The sequence below is a fragment of the Panthera leo genome, chromosome E1, assembly GCF_018350215.1.
Source record: "Panthera leo isolate Ple1 chromosome E1, P.leo_Ple1_pat1.1, whole genome shotgun sequence".
Lineage (NCBI taxonomy): Eukaryota > Metazoa > Chordata > Mammalia > Carnivora > Felidae > Panthera > Panthera leo.
In genome coordinates, this window is record NC_056692.1 from 17556098 (window position 1) to 17573823 (window position 17726).

Below are 17726 nucleotides of genomic sequence, written 5' to 3' on the forward strand. Positions count from 1 at the left end.
CCTTCCCCTCCCCCCCATTCTCTCTGGGCTGCCTCTAATCCACTACTGGTTCTCTCTTCCTGACCTCATCTCCCTCCCCTAGAACGGCCCTCAACACCTCTGGGAAGGAGGGCAAGGGGGTGGAGGAGAGGCCAGCCTCCGTGCTGAGCTCTCTGAGCTACCGGAAACGGCTCACCCTGAAGGACTCCATCGGGGGCACTGGGGACGAGGACTCGCTCTTCACCACCCTGAGCGAGCGGGCAGCCTCCCCAGAGAGGCCCCCCCGGAAGACCCGCACAGGCCCCAGGGAAGAGCAAGATGAATGCGGCTCCACCTTCTCCGAGACCCGGAGTCGCGTTGGCCGGGGGCTGGAGAAGCGGTGGGGCTCAGACTTCGACCGGGCCTCGACCGTCTCTGCCCCCACCAGCCGGGCCTCCTCAGCCACACGGCGCGGCTCCGGTGAGGACGGGGCCCGCTCCTCCATGAGCTTCTCGCTCTCAGGCTCCCCCAGTTCCCGGCGCAGCACCTCCCGGCTCGATACCCTGTCCAGGACCCTCAGTCCTTCCTTGAGCCGGGCCTCGGGCCTGGGCCGGGACAGCCCTGATTCCCGCCTGTCCTTGGGCCAGAGCTGCCTGGATGCGTGGGATGACGGAGCCAGTGTGGCCTTGAGCGAGGCCCACTCCCAGTACAGCCACCCGTCGCTGGCCCGCAGCCTGTCGGTGCCACCGCGGCCACACGCCTCGCCCTCTGCCACGGATGAGCCTCTCGGCCCCAGCATCCGCCCCGTCAGCCGTCACTCCTACCTGGACCCAGACCTGGAGGCCGCCATCAACGAGGTCTTGAGCTACAAACCCGTCCCGTTCCAGAGGAGCAGCCTGGAGCCCGACTCCGAGGAGGACGACCGGAAGAGCATCCAAAGTGCCCGCAGCGCCCAACTGGACCTCCCGGCGCGGGCCACCAGCATCCGCCGCTCGGCCTCTGCCGCTGACGTCTCCCGCTCCCGCAGCGGCCGGAAGAGCCGGAGCAGGAGAAGGAGCAGCTCCAGCTCTAGCTCCAGCTCCAGCTCCGAGGATTCCTCGGAGCACAAGCGGCGGAAGAAGGGGCGCTCTCGGAAGAGCAAGAAGAAGTCCAAATCGAGAAGAAAGAGAGCGGAGACAGAGTCGGAGTCCTCATCGACATCCAGTGGCTCTACTGTGTCAGGCCACAGCCGCTCGAGCGTGAAGAAGGGCCCGGCTGCAGAAGGTGAGGAGGCCAGGCAGGCGCACCGGCCGTCGCGGAAGGAGGAGAAGAAACGCAAGAAGGAGGTGGACAGCCTGATGATGCGGTACCTGTACCGGCCCGAGAGCGACTAGTGCAGTAGGTGGCGCCCGGCGTGGGGTGCAGCATGGAGTGTGCCGCTCGGTGTGAACTAACGTGCCCGACCCCATCCGCCACCACCCAGGCCTCTCCTGCGTGCCTCTGCGGCGGGCCTGGCCTCAGAGGGCTTTCTGGCTGCCTTGGAGAGTGGGGCCAGCGAGCTGGTTAGTCCTTCTCTGCCCCGAGCCCAGTCAGCTGACCTTGCTGAGGATGATCCGGCACAGCTCCCACTTACTAAGTCCTCACCGCGGGTGCCGGGGGACCTCCTAGACATTTGCCACATTTTGTTCACTTCATCCTCACACTAACTCCGTAACAAAGGCTTGATTAGCCCCATTCTATAGAAGAGGAAGCTGAGGCTCAGGGAAGTTAAGTCACTGGCCAGGGTCACACAGTTGGGAAGTGATGTGCTGGGATCTGAATGGAGTCTATTAGGCTTGCTCTCCACCACTCCTCCTCCGTAGGGCCCAAGGCAGAGCACACAGGTGACATGTTTACTGTGTGTGCCTCGGGCTTTTGTCTACGCCCCCAATGGGCTGGGCTTGGGAAAGGGCTCTAGCCGACCCCTGAGGGTGAGCTGGTGTGTCAGTGGCCCAGCTGGTGTGTCAGTGGCCTCCGTCTCTTACGGGACCTTTGGCTCGGCTCTCGACACTGCCCTGCAACGCCACCTTCCTCCCTGCTACGCGCGTCAGGCCTCAGACAGCAAGACTCACGGGGCTGCACCACACCCTCCCTCAAACCCCAGTTCCCTGACTCCCTCCCCAGCCCTCCCACCTGAAGCCCACACATGGGCGTCGCCTCAGCTCAGCTCATCTTAAAAAGTTATAATGAATAGAAATTAGCAGCTGCTGAGTGACAGCCCCCTCCTGGCTCTCCTGCCTCCCCCGGCCTTCTCTCTGTGGGAAGGGAGATCTAGCAGTTAGGCCCTTTATGCCCACACCCCCACCTCAGAAGAAGGCAGAAACTGACTCACTGGAATCCCATTGTTCCCGGTTTCCCTGGTGGGTGGTGACATTTGGATCACCCTGGTTATGTGAAGCTGTTTTGGGCCTGGCACCCTCCCAGGGCAAGCTTGCTTCTTCCCAGGAGGTGTGACCCCAGAGCGCAGCCCCCTGGGGCAGGGGCCTTGCTTCCCCGATGCATGAACTAACACACACCTGTCGCATGTTTGTGGGCCTCTTGTGCCGTGGGGTGGCTGAGCACGTACATTGACTTGGCCGGGTTATACCCAAAGGGACCAGTTATGTTTTAAGGAAAGGAGCAAATAGAAGTGAAAGTTACCTGCAGCTATTTGGAGATGGGTGATGGGATGGAATTAGGGGGATGGTGGAGGAGGGTGGAATTTAAGCCCAGCCCAGGCTCATGGACAGACATCTTGGATTCCTCTGGCCCCAGCTGCTCTGAAACCAAGCCCTTGGGCTCAGCACTGCTCCGTCGCTTCCCCCCCTGTGGCAGTGGTTGCGGGATGCTCTGGAGGAGCAGAAAGCATCTCCGTTGCTCGAGGGAGCTGTTGTCAGCTCCACAGTGAGCAAAGGCTGGAGTCGCAATATTGTATCTACCAGCTCAGCCTTCCCCTCCGCAGCCCTGCTGAGTGCCCTGCTCCCCGAATGCAGGAAGTCAGTTGATGGGCCATGGGGTGGTTTGGAAAAGAGAGAAGGCCAGGCCCTTCTGAGCACTGCACCCCTGCTTGAAGAGGGAGACGTGGGCCTCACCAGGCCCCGGCAACTGATGTATTTCGGACCCGATGCCCTCAGCCCATCATCACCCTTGACCCCAGGACCAGCAAGAACAAAACCACATAAAGCCTGTTTCTTCCCCCAGCCACCAGCACAGTTCCTCTTGTCTGCCAGCAAGACAGGAGTGATCCTGAAACCCTATACAACACCACCGGGGAGGATTGGATTCACTGCGGGGAGAGTGGGCGCCGAGCCAAAAGCTTGCCAGTCAATACAGAGCTGGCAGGAGAAGGACCAGGGAAGGGAGGACCTAGTCAAACTCAGCATGAACCGACTTTGGGTAGAATGGGGGCAGGGGCAGAGTGATGGCTTAGCTTCCCATCTGGTGATGGGGACCGGTGAGAATTCAGAACACGAACGCATCCATAGCAGAGGCAAGGGGAGGGGCCTGCCACCCCGGGCTCACCCAGCAGGAATTAGTTTATACACCAAATTGTTTGTGACAGCGCTGCGCAGGAGACACTGGCTTGTGGGGAGGAAAGCTTTTGGAACAATTTGGTTAAAATGTTCAAATTGCCAGCCCGGACTCTTGCCCTGGGGAGGGGGCTAGCTGCCTGCTGTTGGCTCTACAGCTATGGCGATAGAAGCCACAAAGGAGACTGGCTGAAGAACACCCAGCCAGGGGCAAGGGTATCTTATGGCTCCGTGGAACTGACCCCCGCTACCTGTGCCATTTACCCAGCACCTGGATGGAGCAGTGTTGGAACCTGGCGGGCATAAGGACACAGGGATGGGGGACGCGGCCCTACTCTAAGGAGAGACATGGGGGGAATCGAAAGGAATTCGGGCCGGCCCCTACCCGACAGCGCCCCATTGGCATCTGGGTCCCAGTCCTGGCATCTGCCTTGCCCCCCAACTGCCCCCAAAATAATCACACTGCCTTTTCACAAAATCAGTCCTTCCCGTGCCCAAGAGCAGACCTTAGCACTGGGTGCCCAGAAATTCTATCTCAAACATGAAAATAAAACCAGGCTCCCACTAATTTAGAATTCAAACAACCCAAAAGCTAAAATAACCCCAATTTTTTCTATGGTGCACAGTCATCATTGAGCTTTATGATTTCGTCCCTGAGACACCCTAGAGTCCTTAAGTGCCTTTGGCCCATCAAAGTAAGACTCATTTATGTTCAGTCTAGTTTGTATTAAATGTGTTTTGTGCTATTCTGATTCCTTTAAAAATGGTAATTCATTCATGAGAAATATGATAACTATTAACCAGACTGCCCCATTCCTGAACCATTTTGCATAATTGAACATGTAGTCTATCAGGCTCTTCCTTCTCCCCAGGGAGCGGGGGGCGGGGAGAGAGAGAGAGACAGACAGAGAGAGAAACCTATCTTTACACACCCCCCTGGCCTTTCACCATGGGCCTGTGGGGAGCATTCAGGTTTGGTCTTGTTTCCTCTTCGGGTCACCCAATCCAGTGGCCGGGTGGAGTCAGCAAAAGCTTTGAGGTCTAAGAGTCCAAGTTCAAATGTACATAGTGGCTATATGACCTTGAGCAAGATGCTTCTTTGAACCAGCTTCCTGGTGACCTTTCATAGGGCTCTTGTGAAGAATAAGATGCATATCCAGACTGCCTAGGACGATGTCTCACATGCTGGAAGTACTCAATAGCCAAACCCTTTCTTCACAACACAGATGGAAAAGTGAAGGATTTGATTCTTTCTCTCAGAAGCCTGCTTCCTCCTCTTCGGGTTTGGGGTAGAACTTCAAAGGGGCTATAAACAAGGTTCCCCGCCTCAGATTCTTAAAGCAGAATGTGGGCAGAGGGGTCACCGAATTCCTGTTTATGCCAGTGGAAGCTCTCTAGGATCCGGAAGCAGAGCTGTGTCCCTGGGAGCACTGGACGGGGACTCTCTGAGTGCTGGACACTGGTAGGGGTGGAGCTTCTCTGTGCTGCATTTTGTTCAAGAGTGTTGAAATTATGGTGCACTTGAACCGGCAGAGGCAGCAGCAGTGGGAGGGGCAGGCGAAGGTGGCTCTCAGGCTTTGGGAAAGAAAGAAAAAAAAAGAAGGTGACTGGAGCAGAAGGTTCCATCCTTGCTGAATGCCATGAGCCTGCTCCATCCAGGGGATGATGTTTCTTCACATCCTGGTGGGAGGAAGCTGGAGATTCCCAGTGACCTGATGAAAACTCTAGAGGGCTGGGTTATGATACCAAGAAAGGGATAACTATGCCACCCTGAAATGGACGTCTTGCCAGTTCCTACATCCTGAGTCTCCTATCCTTGTGGTGAATAGATGATGCCACGGTCAAGGGCAGAAATTCTCACAGGCCTTAGGAAAGCCTAAGGGGAAAGTATTAAGGTCTGGTAGTATTCCGTGAGGAAGGCTCCTCCTTCTTAGATGGAATCGTGTTAGGAATGAGGTTCCCTTAGGTTGTAGCCATATAATCACCAGACTGCCATTCTCCAAGTCAGCCTGGTCCATGGACCACCTCCATCAGAATCTTCTGGGGAGGAGTTGAAAATGGGGAATTCCTCAGTTCCACCCAAAAGCTAGCAAATCAAAATTTCTCCAGGGGAGGATGCAGGAGTCTTTATAACACACTCGGGTTTGAGACCCACTGCTCTACAGTGTTGCTTTCCTGGGAATTTCAAAAGGTTTCAGAATCAAAACAATGTGCTCCTTTCTCTTACTACTCTGAGTGTCTTCTGGGGAAGATGGAATTGCTTCTTCAGCAAGATAGGATTGAATTTACTTCTCAATTTGTGGCTTTTAGGGACTGCTATGACAGGGCTTTGGGAGCCTCCCCAGACCCAAAGGCTTTGGTGCTGTGAGTTAAGAGCATTGTTCGTCTGTGACCTTGTTCCTCTCTCCCTGCAGCCCCACCAGTTACTGGAAGTCCCTTGCCCCTGACCGGTCAGATGATGAACACGACCCTCTGGACAGCACCTCCAGGCCAAGATATTCCCATAACTATCTGAGTGACAGCGACACAGAGGCCAAGCCGACAGAGACCAACGCATAGCCCAGGGGAGTGGTCTGAACCTCTGGCACCCAAAGGCTACTGCCACAGCGCCTCTCCCAGGAAATGATGGGGCACAGGTCTCCCCCACCTGACTGCTGATCTGCATGGGAAACACCCGACCCAAGGGGGTTGGGGGGCTTTCCAAATTGTGGGTGTCTGACATCTCCACATGGAAGAGGTGGGGGGAAGAGGAGTTTCTGAAAAGAGAACTTAATGCTCCTTCTGCCTCCAAATGCCACACTTTTGGTTTCGACCTTGGGCCCCACTGTGGGCAGTGGCAGGTGGCTTGGCACTGCATGGAGCCAGCAAGCTGACCTCCATCTCAGCCCCCTGCTCAGGGACGGTGGACAGATTGCCTGCTGGGACACTCTAGGTTGCTGGGTCCATGGGGAGGAATTGGGGGCAGGAACAGCAATTCCTTCCCCGCCCCCAGGCTTGGGGTGAGGGCTTTCTCTTCTCAGTGCCTGCTGTCTTTTTACTTTTAATTTAAATACCCACCCTCTCCATCACAGCTGCATCCCTGAGAGTGGGAGGGGGCTGTGGTGGCAGCTGGGGTTTCCAGGAATGACTGACTAGGGGAATCTCATCTCCCGCTTCGCTCCTCAGAGAGCAGTCCTTTCTCTGTGCAGCTGGAGAGACCGGTGAGCGGAGCTGGGTCCAGATTCTTGTCAGCATGGGGAGCGGCTCTCAGGTGCTTCTGGGTTTGGGTTGAGCAAGCCTACACAGACAGGGGTGCATATGTACCATCTGGCACTTTCAGCCCCCACCCCCTTCGTCTCATCAGTGTGTTAAGTGCAATGACCTATTTAAGACTAAACCCATTCCACCTATGCCGATAAGTTCGGGGCTTATCCAAGCACTGCCTCCTTGACCCTCTGTCCAAGTTGCCTGGACTGTAGGCCCAACTTGAGAGGGAAGGCCTTGGGTTGGGAGCTTGTGATCAGAAAAGCTCAAGATGGGGGTTTGGGTCAGTACTGATGTGCATTAGACACGAGTCCTCACCCTGTGTCCTGAGCCTGAGTCATTTTTCTTCTTCCAATTGCCCTGCCCCCACATACTTCCCCGAGACAAGACAACACGTGGCCGGACAGTCCCAGCCCCACCCTAAAGGTCATCCCACCAATAATACCAGACTTGGGGACCCAAGGGCAGTGCCTGGTGCAGCTCCCATCTGCTGTCCCCCTCACCTTCTCTCCCGCAATTGGTTTGTACTCACTGGGCTGTGCTCTCTCTTCCCTGTTTACCTGATGTATGGAAATAAACGTCCTTCTCCTCCTGGCTCTGCCTGTTACTTCAGGCTCAGGTAAAGTCCGAGATGGTCAATGGGGAGCAGAGGCAGGGTTCTGGTAAGGACCTAGGGAAGCGGCCGGGTCTCTGGCCTACTCCCACGCCAGATCAGTGCCACAAAGAAAGTTCTGGCAGGTCACCTGGGGGCAGGCAAAGGTAGAATGAGAAGATTGGTCAAGGGAGACAAACCCCACCTTTTATTTTAAGAGCTTGTGGATTGCAATCAGGCAGAGCCATTCATGCCTCATCCTACACTGGCCTCCACTCAGAAATGTTGAGGTCCTCTGATTACTAAATCTCACCAATTACAGGGATCCTAGCTTCTCTCTCTCTCTCTTTTTTTCAAGTCCTTCTAGAAAAAAACTTTAAGTTTAATTTTAGTCATTCCAAATATGACTTTTTGATCAAAACTTGCCAGAACTCTCTCTGGCCCCCAACCCCACTGGCCACAGGCCAACTTGAGTAGGCTGGGAGTTCTGGCTTCTCTGCCCTGCCCAGTCTCTGCCTTCATGCCTCAGTCCACACTTGGTCTGCTCACTGACAGCTACAAGGCAGCTCTTACAGAAGGGTAAAAAACAAACGACGACTCCTCCTCCACCTTCTGTAATGTGACCAGTTATAATCCTGGCACACATAAAGTTTCTTTTACAGCTGGTCAGTCGGGCTCCCCTGGTTTGTACAGGTAGGCAGGAAAGGGTATCAGACAGCCCTGAAGCCAAGGCTCTGGAGATGTCAGCCTCCCAGAAAGGGTCAAGAAAGGGAAGGAGGGAGGAAAGTCCCCCAGAACGAGTGGGAGAGAAGTATAATATGGACCCATCTTGAATGAAAAAGACTACCCCTCTCCACTGCCCCTGCAAGGTCGAATAGAAAAGGTAATAAAAGTAAAGTTACTTTTTTTTAATTTTTTATTTTATTTTACATTCATTTATTTTTGATAGAGACAGAACACAAGTGGGGGAGGGGTAGAGAGAGAGGGAAACACAGAATCAGAAACAGGCTCCAGGCTCTGAGCTGTCAGCACAGAGCCCGACACGGGGCTCGAACTCACAAACCGTGAGATCATGACCTGAGCCGAAGTCGGACGCCCAACCGACTGAGCCACCCAGGCGCCCCTACTTTTTTTTTTTAAAGTGCTGGCTCCTCATGTTCATCTTTTACTCATGCTCTCAAATAGATGGGTGCATTTTCTATTTCTCCCAGGAATGGGTGACAGAGTCCCTCCCATCTGCAGACAAGATCCCAACTCTGTTGACCTGCACCGACTCAGGCCTCAGGTTAACTGGAAAGTCCAACATCATTGTCGAATTGTCTGACCTGGGGCTTCAATTCAGAAAGCTTATATTATTAATTATTCATTCACTCAACATTCAGATATTTCATAACTGCCTGCCATGGCCTAGGCACTGTTCTAAGTGCTGGGGACAGATGAGTTTTCTTCCTTCATAAGGCAGATATTCTAGTGGAGGAGTTAGACATACAAAATAGGTACTGCATCTACTAATATCTGCAAGCTTTGGGTGAGGAGAGAGGAGTAAATTATAGTGTTTGTCATCTAGGGGCTCATAGATTGGGACAGACCCATGTGGAAATAATTACATGAGACAGAAGGACAAATAGGTTGCTTTGGGAATATGATGGGGGAGGGGGTTGGAGAAGGATGGGAAGGCTTCTAAAAGGAGCTGGTATTTTGAGCTGGGGTTTGAAGAAAGGCTTCTACAGGTGTACCAGAAAAAAAAGAGCTTAAGCAAAGGCCCTGAGGCAGGGAAAGATAGGTGGTGGTAGGGATCTCCACAGGCTAAGGAAGCAGGAAATCGCCTCACATGACCAACACTTCAAGTTGCAGCAAAGCCCCTTGGCCAGGGTGCTGGGCTCCAAGAAGGAAAGGAGCGATTCCCTCAGCACCATCTCCCCGGGGGAGTCCAAGAGATTGTAGCCATCAAAGGCCAATCATTTTGGGTGTGCCTTCAGAGCTCCGTAAGTTCCGCCCTCACCTGTACACTCAGGGCACCTCTGGTCCCTAAGATGTAAATGATTCTAGAAAAAAAGGCAGCAAATCTGTCCCTGTGCCAGGCTCAAAGCTGCCTCCATAGAATCTCCTGTCTAATGAGAGGCATGGGTGGGACCCAAAGCCTTGTGAGGCTCCCCAAGGTGCCCAGTCAATGCCCAGAGACAACAGGGGCCCACAGTGACTCCTGAACTACTTCCTTTTGTCCTGTGTCCTCTTGGCAGATCATCCCAGTTGTCCCCCCACCATGCCCCACCCCCATGCCTAGTGGCGCAGACACTTAGCGATTTGCTCCTTAATTGTCCCCCAGCTAGGCTGCGCAGATGCCGCTCTTTAATCTCTCCTGATAAATGAATCGCGCCGCTCCTTTAATCATATGTTCATATCCAAGCCAATTTGAATCAATTTGGCAGTGAGCGTGTTGCAAGAGATGCCATGACTGCTGCTTTCCCCTCAGGGCCCCCGAGCCAGCGCGTCTGCTGTCCTCATCCTCAGCAAAGAGCCCAGGGGGCCCATCCCAGGAAAGGATCTCCTACCTGAATAGTGAGGACTTTTCAAAGTCAATCATTCATTCCTGTCCTCCATGCTGGGCCCTTCGGGACTAGAGGGAGTTGGGTTCCAAAGCCCTCAGAAGCGAGGGAGGGGGGTGGGTCCATAGCCTTCCTGGGTCACTGAATAAGGGGCCCCATTATCATCCCTGGGAGAAAGCACTGCCTTAAATCTAACCATAATCCTTCTGCTCCCCTTTCATTTCCTCTGAGCTAGTTCTCAGAGAAGCTGGAACACTTCCTCACCTTTCACGCAGCAACACATTCCAGACCAGCCTATGGTAATTTGTCCTTGCCTGCTGCTGCTGCTACTGGCTGCCACCCCAATTCCTTTCATCTTTCCCCAGGAAGTATTCTATTCTAAATCCTCCAGCCTGGTGGGCAGTCCGGGACATGCTTGGTAATGCACCAAGTTCTGCTGCATTTAGGGCTGCTGCTTTTTCACCTACAGAGTGGTGTCCACGTGCCGGAGTGAAAACAAAACAAAAGGAGACGAGAACCTACTCCACGGAGAGCTTCTGCCGCTAGCGCTGAGACCCTGGAGAAGGGGCAGTAATCTCTCGGACTCAGTTTTCCCATCTGTAAAACAAGGTGGTACCGCTGACAACCTTTTGGCTTCTCAATTCGGAGGGAGCCCCTCACTGCTGCCCACAGAACCTCCCACCCCCACCCCCACCCCCACCCCCACCCCTTCATCACCCTCGGTAAGGAGCCGGAGGGCCCGGCTGGCGGCGCGAGTCGGACAGCGCGATGCCGGTGCCAGGGGAGGGACGTCTTCTCCCAGCGCCAGTCGGTCTGGGGCCGGTTGCGTCCAGCAGCCCGGGTGCGCCTCCGCTTCCTCTCTGCATTTCTTCTCCCGTTTCCCCGCGGGCTCTGCCGGTCCCGGCAGACGCCCTCCCAATCGTGGGGAGCCCGCCTGTATTAGCATATTCATATCTCATTTGCATGACCCGGGCCTCCCGAGCGCCTCGCCTCCGACTCCGCCCCCGCCCGAAGGGTCTTCCCGCACCTCCGGAAGCCACTACGCTCAAAAGGTTCTCAAGCAGTTGACTGGGCGGAGCCCGTGGGCCTTGCCCTTCAAGGATTCCCTGGGCGCGAGCCCTGGTCTCGGAGCTCAGCAGACCGACAATACTGTTTCCCGCCTTTTCAGGGCTCTTGGAAGTCCCTGGCAGAAGCTGGGAACGAGGGTGCCCTTCCCGGCCTGTCAGAAGTGACCCGTGGGATGAGGAGGATGATAAAATTAACAATAGTTCCCATTTGCTGAGCACCTACTTACTATGTTCCCATTTGCTGAGCATTTACTACTCCTCTCACCTTCATCACAACCCGGAAGTGTCCTCTCTGTGAGGCTCAAAGAGGTGATTTGTGTCCTAGCAGGGTCCTCAGCTTGGTTCCAACAACTGCCCTGGAGCCTCCGGGCTATTCTGGCCTTGTCAGAGGGTAAAGGGACATGTGAGAGTGCCAGGAAGCATTGTCCGGAACCTCATCTCTAAATCGCTGTGTGCCTGGTATTCACCAAGGCCTGGCCTAAGTAAGGAAACACTTCTTGGCATTTTGGGGGGAAATGTCAACCTTACATTTATGTTGCTCCTTAAAATTTTCAGAGCATCCTCCATACATTATCACATTTCTGCTTCATGCATATACTGTGCCAACAATATGAGTAACAGTTCCACATGGCCCGGAATGCATATATTAAGCTATATTCACCGCAGTCTAATTTCATTACAGCACGATGGAAAAATCCAGACCATTCTCTGGGATTTGATCTGGGAGGAGTGATTTCCAGAGCAATAGCCATTTTGGAGTTAACAAGGATGCTAGATTTGTTTAGACGGAATTTCACAGAGAAATTGAGTCTTTTGTAGTGTAAACCCCAGTGATGGGTCACATACATGAGGGAGATTCCAAAAAGGATGTGTGCTTTGCGATTGAAGTCAGTGACATAAATCTCCCAGTGGAATACTTAAATGTGCAGATAGAATTTGCTTTAGATATCAAAAGTCAGCTATGACAGTTTTACCAAAAAGAGAGAGAGAGAGAAAACCTCAAAAAGGATATTAAGGTTCACACCATCCAGGCAAATTATATTTGAGGTGGCTTAAGAGTCAAAGAGTTTCCACATTTTAATAAATTTTTATATGTTTTGTGCCACATCTATGATCTGACTAGATTAGAGAAAGAAGCAAATGGATTTGAGGAAAAGAGGACGCTAGGGAATTTGAAAGCACAGAATCAGAAAAGAAGGAGTTTAAAACACACACACACACACATTCTGGAACAACTAGAGGCAGCCAATAGCCTTAGAAACATTATGTCTTTGAAAGATAGGTCAATGACTGGTAAATAGGCAAAATACAAAATTGTGTGTGGTACAATAGGCCTCATGGCTCATATTTAGTTCTGGGGACTGGCAAGTTGCAGTTGGAGGTTGGAACCCTTGCCTGAAGGCTGCTTCTGGCCCCCACAGGAATACTATCCTCTGGAGAGGAGGGAAGAGTGACCCTAGTGAGTGGCACTGCCCTGGAAGTTGCTTCACGAGAAGCACAGAACTCACGGCCTGCCTTGGAGGGTCCTAGAGCTCATCTGTGGAGGCTGTCTTTCCAGTGGGCCACATACTGAGCCAACTGGGCAAGATTTAACAGCAGAGAAGGAGCTTCTGTTCCCAGGAACCGGCAAAATAACCCTAGAGAACCAACTAGAAAGTGAGGCGGTCTTACAGCTCTATGAATGGGTTCTTAAGGGAACATGCACACGTGACAAAAGTACACACGAAAGCACAGATGTTAGATAAACATTAGAAGGGACCTCGGGGCGCCTGGATGGCTCAGTCGGTTAAGCATCCGACTCAGGTCACGATCTCACAGTTCGTGAGTTCCAGCCCCTTGTCAGGCTCTGCGCTGACAGCAGCGAGCCCAAAGCGGGACTGAACTCATGAACCACCACTCATGACCTGAGCTGAAGTTGAACGCTTAACCAAATGAGCCACCCAGTCTCCCCTCGGTTTTTTTCTTTTTTAAGTCAGTACAGATATATATCTGTGCCAAACACCAAAGAAAGCCCCAAATTGTCATATTAGTGTGATTTTAAGAGTAGCTTCTTTCCTGGCATTTCATAGATAGAAATAGTAGCCAAAGGGGGGGTGGGGGGTGGGGGGACCATGTGGCAAAGCTGCTTAGAAACTGCTTAGATCCCTTGCTCCGGGAAAGCCGTTTTTAAAGCAGCAGGCATCTCTTGGCACGGCTGAGTGTAGAAGCTGGAAAAGGAGCAGATTGGAGGGTGGAACTTGAGCAGGGTATTTAGGGGAGAGGAAGTCAGGGGAGCATCTAGACCTGCCCTCCCGTGTAGCTGGGAGCCCTTCAGGAGACAGGTTGAGGCGAGGAGACTCTTGTACTCCTGTTGGTGAAGGGGGACTGGTGTGGCGGAATGGGTAAGGAGAAGCCAAGAGTCAAAAGGTCATTTAGGATATGTGTGTCACAGTTGTATACCTTTTTTTTTTTTTTTTTTAAGATCTCTGTGGGTCGACATGGCTCAACGGCCAGACTTTGTGCCTGGCTGATCGATTTGTGCTTCTCATACCTGACCATCTAAGAAGGTTTAGCCCCTTAAGGAAAAAGTATCTTTGCTGTTTCAGAGCATCAAGTGACCAGTGACTTCTCTGAGAAAATGAGAAGGTATAGGTGTCAGAAGGGGATGTCTGGGGGTTCAGGCTTTGCAGAAGGTCCAGGAGGAGTAAGTCCCCTGGGGCGTCAGGGCGAGTTTCATCTCCCTCCCCACCCCCACTCCTTGCTCCCCAGTAGAAATCAGCTACAAATCTCAGCTTGTTGGGAACAGATGGCCTTGGCTGACGAATAAGCCACCGCAGGCTGCTCCACCTGTTCTCGGGCTGGAATAATCAGCTCGAGACAAACATCGGCGCTGAAATAACTCATGGCAGCGGGTGATGCGCAGGCACAGATTCCAAAAATCTCTTAAATAGACCCCCTCCAAGTCTCTCCCCTCCCCAGCCCCTAGAGGCCATCAGGGGAAGGTAATGGAGCGGAGAAGACAGATCGAGAGCCCCAAACTGAGCCTGATGCCGTGCTGGTGGTGCCTGCAGGGGTGGGGGAAGGGACTGGGGGGGCGGGCTAAGTTCAGTATGGGAGGGGCGCAGAGTGGTGTGGGGGCATCTTACCCCTCCGCTGGCCGGGAAGTTATTTCACAAGAGCACGTGGAGAACGTGGGAATGGTTGCTCTGTGTCAGGGACAAATGTGAGGAGATCCCACCAGTGGATAGCAGAAAACTGAAAATTTGGGATTCATTTGAATTGTTTATTAAAGGAGTGATATGCAAATGAAACCAAGCTTCTGCGAATCTCTCAGCAGCTCAGGACAGCTCTGCCGCTGGGGGTGGGTGCCTGGGTGCCCATACTTTTGTGGATTTGTGTTGCCTTCCCTCACCTCCTTGATGAAGTCAGCTGGGCTAATGTTCCCTGGCACGGGCAGATGAGCCCGTCAGGGGAGTGACAGCGCAGGGAAGCAGTGGTGATGGCAGTTAAGAAAGGCAGGTGCCTGGGGAAGAGGGGTGCCTGCTGAGATGGGGTCCAGCTCCTGTGGAATCAGGAGAGGTGGGGATTGAGAAAGAGGAGCGAAGCTGGCTTCTTGCTCTGGGTGCCTCAGGCACCCAGTGACCCTCCGTCCAGTGACCACTCCCAACGCCCTGCACTTTGGTGCACAGAGCATGGGGACTGAGTCCCCAGAGACTGTGCTGGCTGGGGAAGAAGGCTTGGACGCCTCCCATCCCCAACTGCATCTCTAACTGTTACCTATCATTCCCCACCCCCCCAAGTGGTTTCTGCAGCTCTGCCTGTGGTCAGGACCCTCACCTATCATTTAGGGTCCCACAAACCTGCTCTGCTTGAAGCCAATTGTGTTCACAGAGGTGCCATGGTGACCCCCTTTTCTGCTGAGTGCCTGGCTCTGTGGTTCTCACCCTGCTGCATATTAGAAACACTCAAGGAACTCCGCTTATTTTTTTGTATACAAAAAGTGAAAAGAATAATACAACGAACTTCTCTATCAAGCAGCTTCAGCAGTTATCAACACTGGGGGCGCCTGAGTGGCTCAGTCGGTTAAGGGACCAGCTCTTGATTTCTGCTGAGGTCATGGGATTTGTGGGTTCCAGCCCCACATCGGGCTCTGAGCTGGCAGTGCTGAGCCTGCTTGAGATTCTCTCTCTCCCTCTCTCTGCCCCTCCCCCACTCATGCTTTTCTCTCTCTCTCTCTCTCTCTCTCTCTCTCTCTCCCCCTCGGAAAATAGACTTAAAACAAATTAAAAACAAAACAGTTATCAACACTGAGCAAATCTTGCATCATCTACACCCCCACCCACTTTCCCATTCCCTCTACTGGATTATTTTGAAGTAGACCCCAGACATATCACTTTCTCAAGAAATACCTTAGTGTATATCCCTCAAAGAAAAGACAAAGATACTTTAAAAATGTAATCACAATACTCATATCACACCTAAATACATTATCAATAAGTCCTTAATACCAAATATCCAATGTTTAGATTTCTCTGATTTTATTTTATATATTAATCATTTAATAAACTGTATATATATAAAATTTAAAAATGTGTTCCAATCAGGATCGAAACAACACTGAGGAGACTTTGAAAAAATACTGTGCTTAAGGGCTTTCTCATTCAGGGATTCCAATTTAATTGGTCTTGGGTGGATCCCAAGCATCATATTTTTTAAAGCTCCCTGGGTAGTTTTAATGTGCAGCCAGGGTTGAGAAATGCTTTACCTTTCCCCCTACCAGTTTCCTGCCAACTCCTCCTTGTCTAGGCTTTTAATACCTCTCCCTGCCTCCAGCCGGTAGACCCGGCAGGTCCCAGAGCACTTGGCACAAACATGCCCTCCCGGGACACACTGAAGGCTGCGCGTCTTCTCCAGCCTTCCCCTCCAGGTGGGCTCGAACTCTGTGGGCGGGAGGCTTCCTTGTCCCTACAAATCCACATACTATGTGTGTCTGTGTCTGTCTCGTTCTCCCCTAACAATGCCTGATGCCTGTTCTTACCTTGCAAGTGTAGCAGATTTTGTGTGTGTGTGTGTGTGTGTGTGTGTGTGTGTGTGTGTGTGTGTGTGTGAAAATATCAAAATTCCTGCCTCAGGAAAAAGTGAGAACTTCCCTGGGGGCTGTACTCCTCATTTGGCTGCTCAAGTGACTCAACATTGCAACGGAGCTGAGCGAGGGGCCTGCGGGGGGCTTGGCAGCAGGTGCGAGGGAAACCGGGGATTGAATGGGACTTGAACCCAGCACCTTTTGGGGAATCTTAAGAAACTTCTTGTCCCTGAAGATGTTGGCTCCAGGAGCCATTGAGAGAATTATGCCCAGGTCCCTAGCTCCCAGCCATCTGCCTGCCTTCCCGTGGCTGCTGCTTCTGTCCCCTTCCCCTCAACTCCACCTGCCTTTTGGCCACGTTCCTCCCTCCTGCGTCCCCCACTCCATGCCTCACTGAATGTTGGTGAAACAAATCTAGTCTAAAATAATGAGCAATCAGCTACCCTGATGCTTGGGGCAGGCTGGGCAGGGGCTGGGGGGGAAGGGGTAGGGAGCTGAATCATTTATAAAGCTTAATAAAGATGCAGATGAGCATGCTGACTAGGAGCCCCAGAGCTGGGCTCATTCATTATTCAAAGTTATGTAAATGCCACTGGGCCCCGCCCGTTAGAAGCCTGCCCCTTGTCTCTGCTGCTTCTCCCTGCCCTACAGACTCAGCCCACCTTGTGCCTCCTCTTGCTGGCCTAGGTGCTTACATTTGCCCTGCCATCGGCCCGGATCCAGAAACCCATTTTAGACCCTACCTCAAGGGGAATAAAAACCTTAGATCTCCTCTCTAGCCGGAAGTCTCCCAGAGGTTTCTGGGGAGGCCCTAGCCTTCAGGAAAACCTATACAGGCCCAGATAGACGGGCCTCTCATTGTCAAAGATGTCCAAGGAAAGGATACCACAAGAGTGTTTCTGTACATGTTTTAATGTCTCACAAATCTACTTAGCGGGATGGATTTCCTGAGGTCTAACCTAAATCCCTCCTGCTGTACTGGAAGCCCGCCGTCGAAGTAAAATATCCATGCCTGTCCAGGTGGCTCAGTTGGTTAAGAGTCCAACTCTCGATTTTGGCTCAGGTCACGATCTCACGGGTCGTGCATTCGAGCCCCGCATCGGGCTCTGCGCTGACAGTGTGTGGAGCCTGCTGGGAATTCTCTCTCTCCCTCTCTGTCTCTGCCCTTCCCCTGCTCATGCTCTCTCTCTTTCTCTCTCTCTCTCAAAATAAATAAACTTTAAAAATAAAAGAAATAAAATATCCAGTGGCCAAATTCTCTTTAATCACCTTTCTGAGAAGTAAAACTCAAGTTGTCAAGTGACTCCTGCTTACTGTCTCCAGACTAACTCATCCTCATTGCCTCCTTTCACCTTTGTAGACAGTTGAACCTCCTCCTTCCAAGTTGCACTCATGCTCCTTAAGCTCTTAAGCTTGTCCTGGGGCACTAAACTCTGGGAAGGGTTTACCTTTCACTACCTACACTTTACCCCCTCTTTTCCACGTCACGATTACTGACTTGTGCTCCACGGCTGCCCAGGTCTTAGGACTCACATTACTTTCTGACTCTCCTCTCTCTGTGCCAGACCTTTCCCTCTTCCCCCGTCACCCCCTAGTTTTTCAGTTTGGTGAGGCTGAGAGAGGAAGAATTGGGTCAGAGTCACAATGGCATCGATTGCCTCTGCTTTCCCTTCTTTTCTGGACTGGCTTTCCTCCCTCCCCACCCCCAACCTATTTTTAGCCTGCCTCTGT

The 17726-nt window shown here is 52.6% G+C and overlaps 2 protein-coding genes across 9 annotated transcripts in view; both read left to right on the top strand.

Moving 5' to 3' along the window:
* MYO18A (myosin XVIIIA) overlaps positions 1-6649 on the top strand; it is a 101789-nt gene extending 95140 nt beyond the window's left edge. For all 8 annotated transcript variants that reach the window (XM_042916521.1, XM_042916523.1, XM_042916522.1 and 5 more), the window contains one exon: positions 5900-6649. In XM_042916521.1, coding sequence (XP_042772455.1) covers positions 5900-6044 — 145 coding nt within the window. In that variant the 3' untranslated portion in view covers positions 6045-6649. The remainder of the gene's footprint in view (positions 1-5899) is intronic.
* Positions 6619-7322, top strand: TIAF1 (TGFB1-induced anti-apoptotic factor 1; the record flags this gene model as incomplete). Its single annotated transcript, XM_042916531.1, is given in 4 exon segments — positions 6619-6747; positions 6749-6797; positions 6800-6867; positions 6870-7322. Coding segments are annotated over 4 exon segments (399 nt in total), but the record flags the coding sequence as incomplete, so codon positions are not given.
* Positions 7323-17726: the final 10404 nt, after the last annotated feature.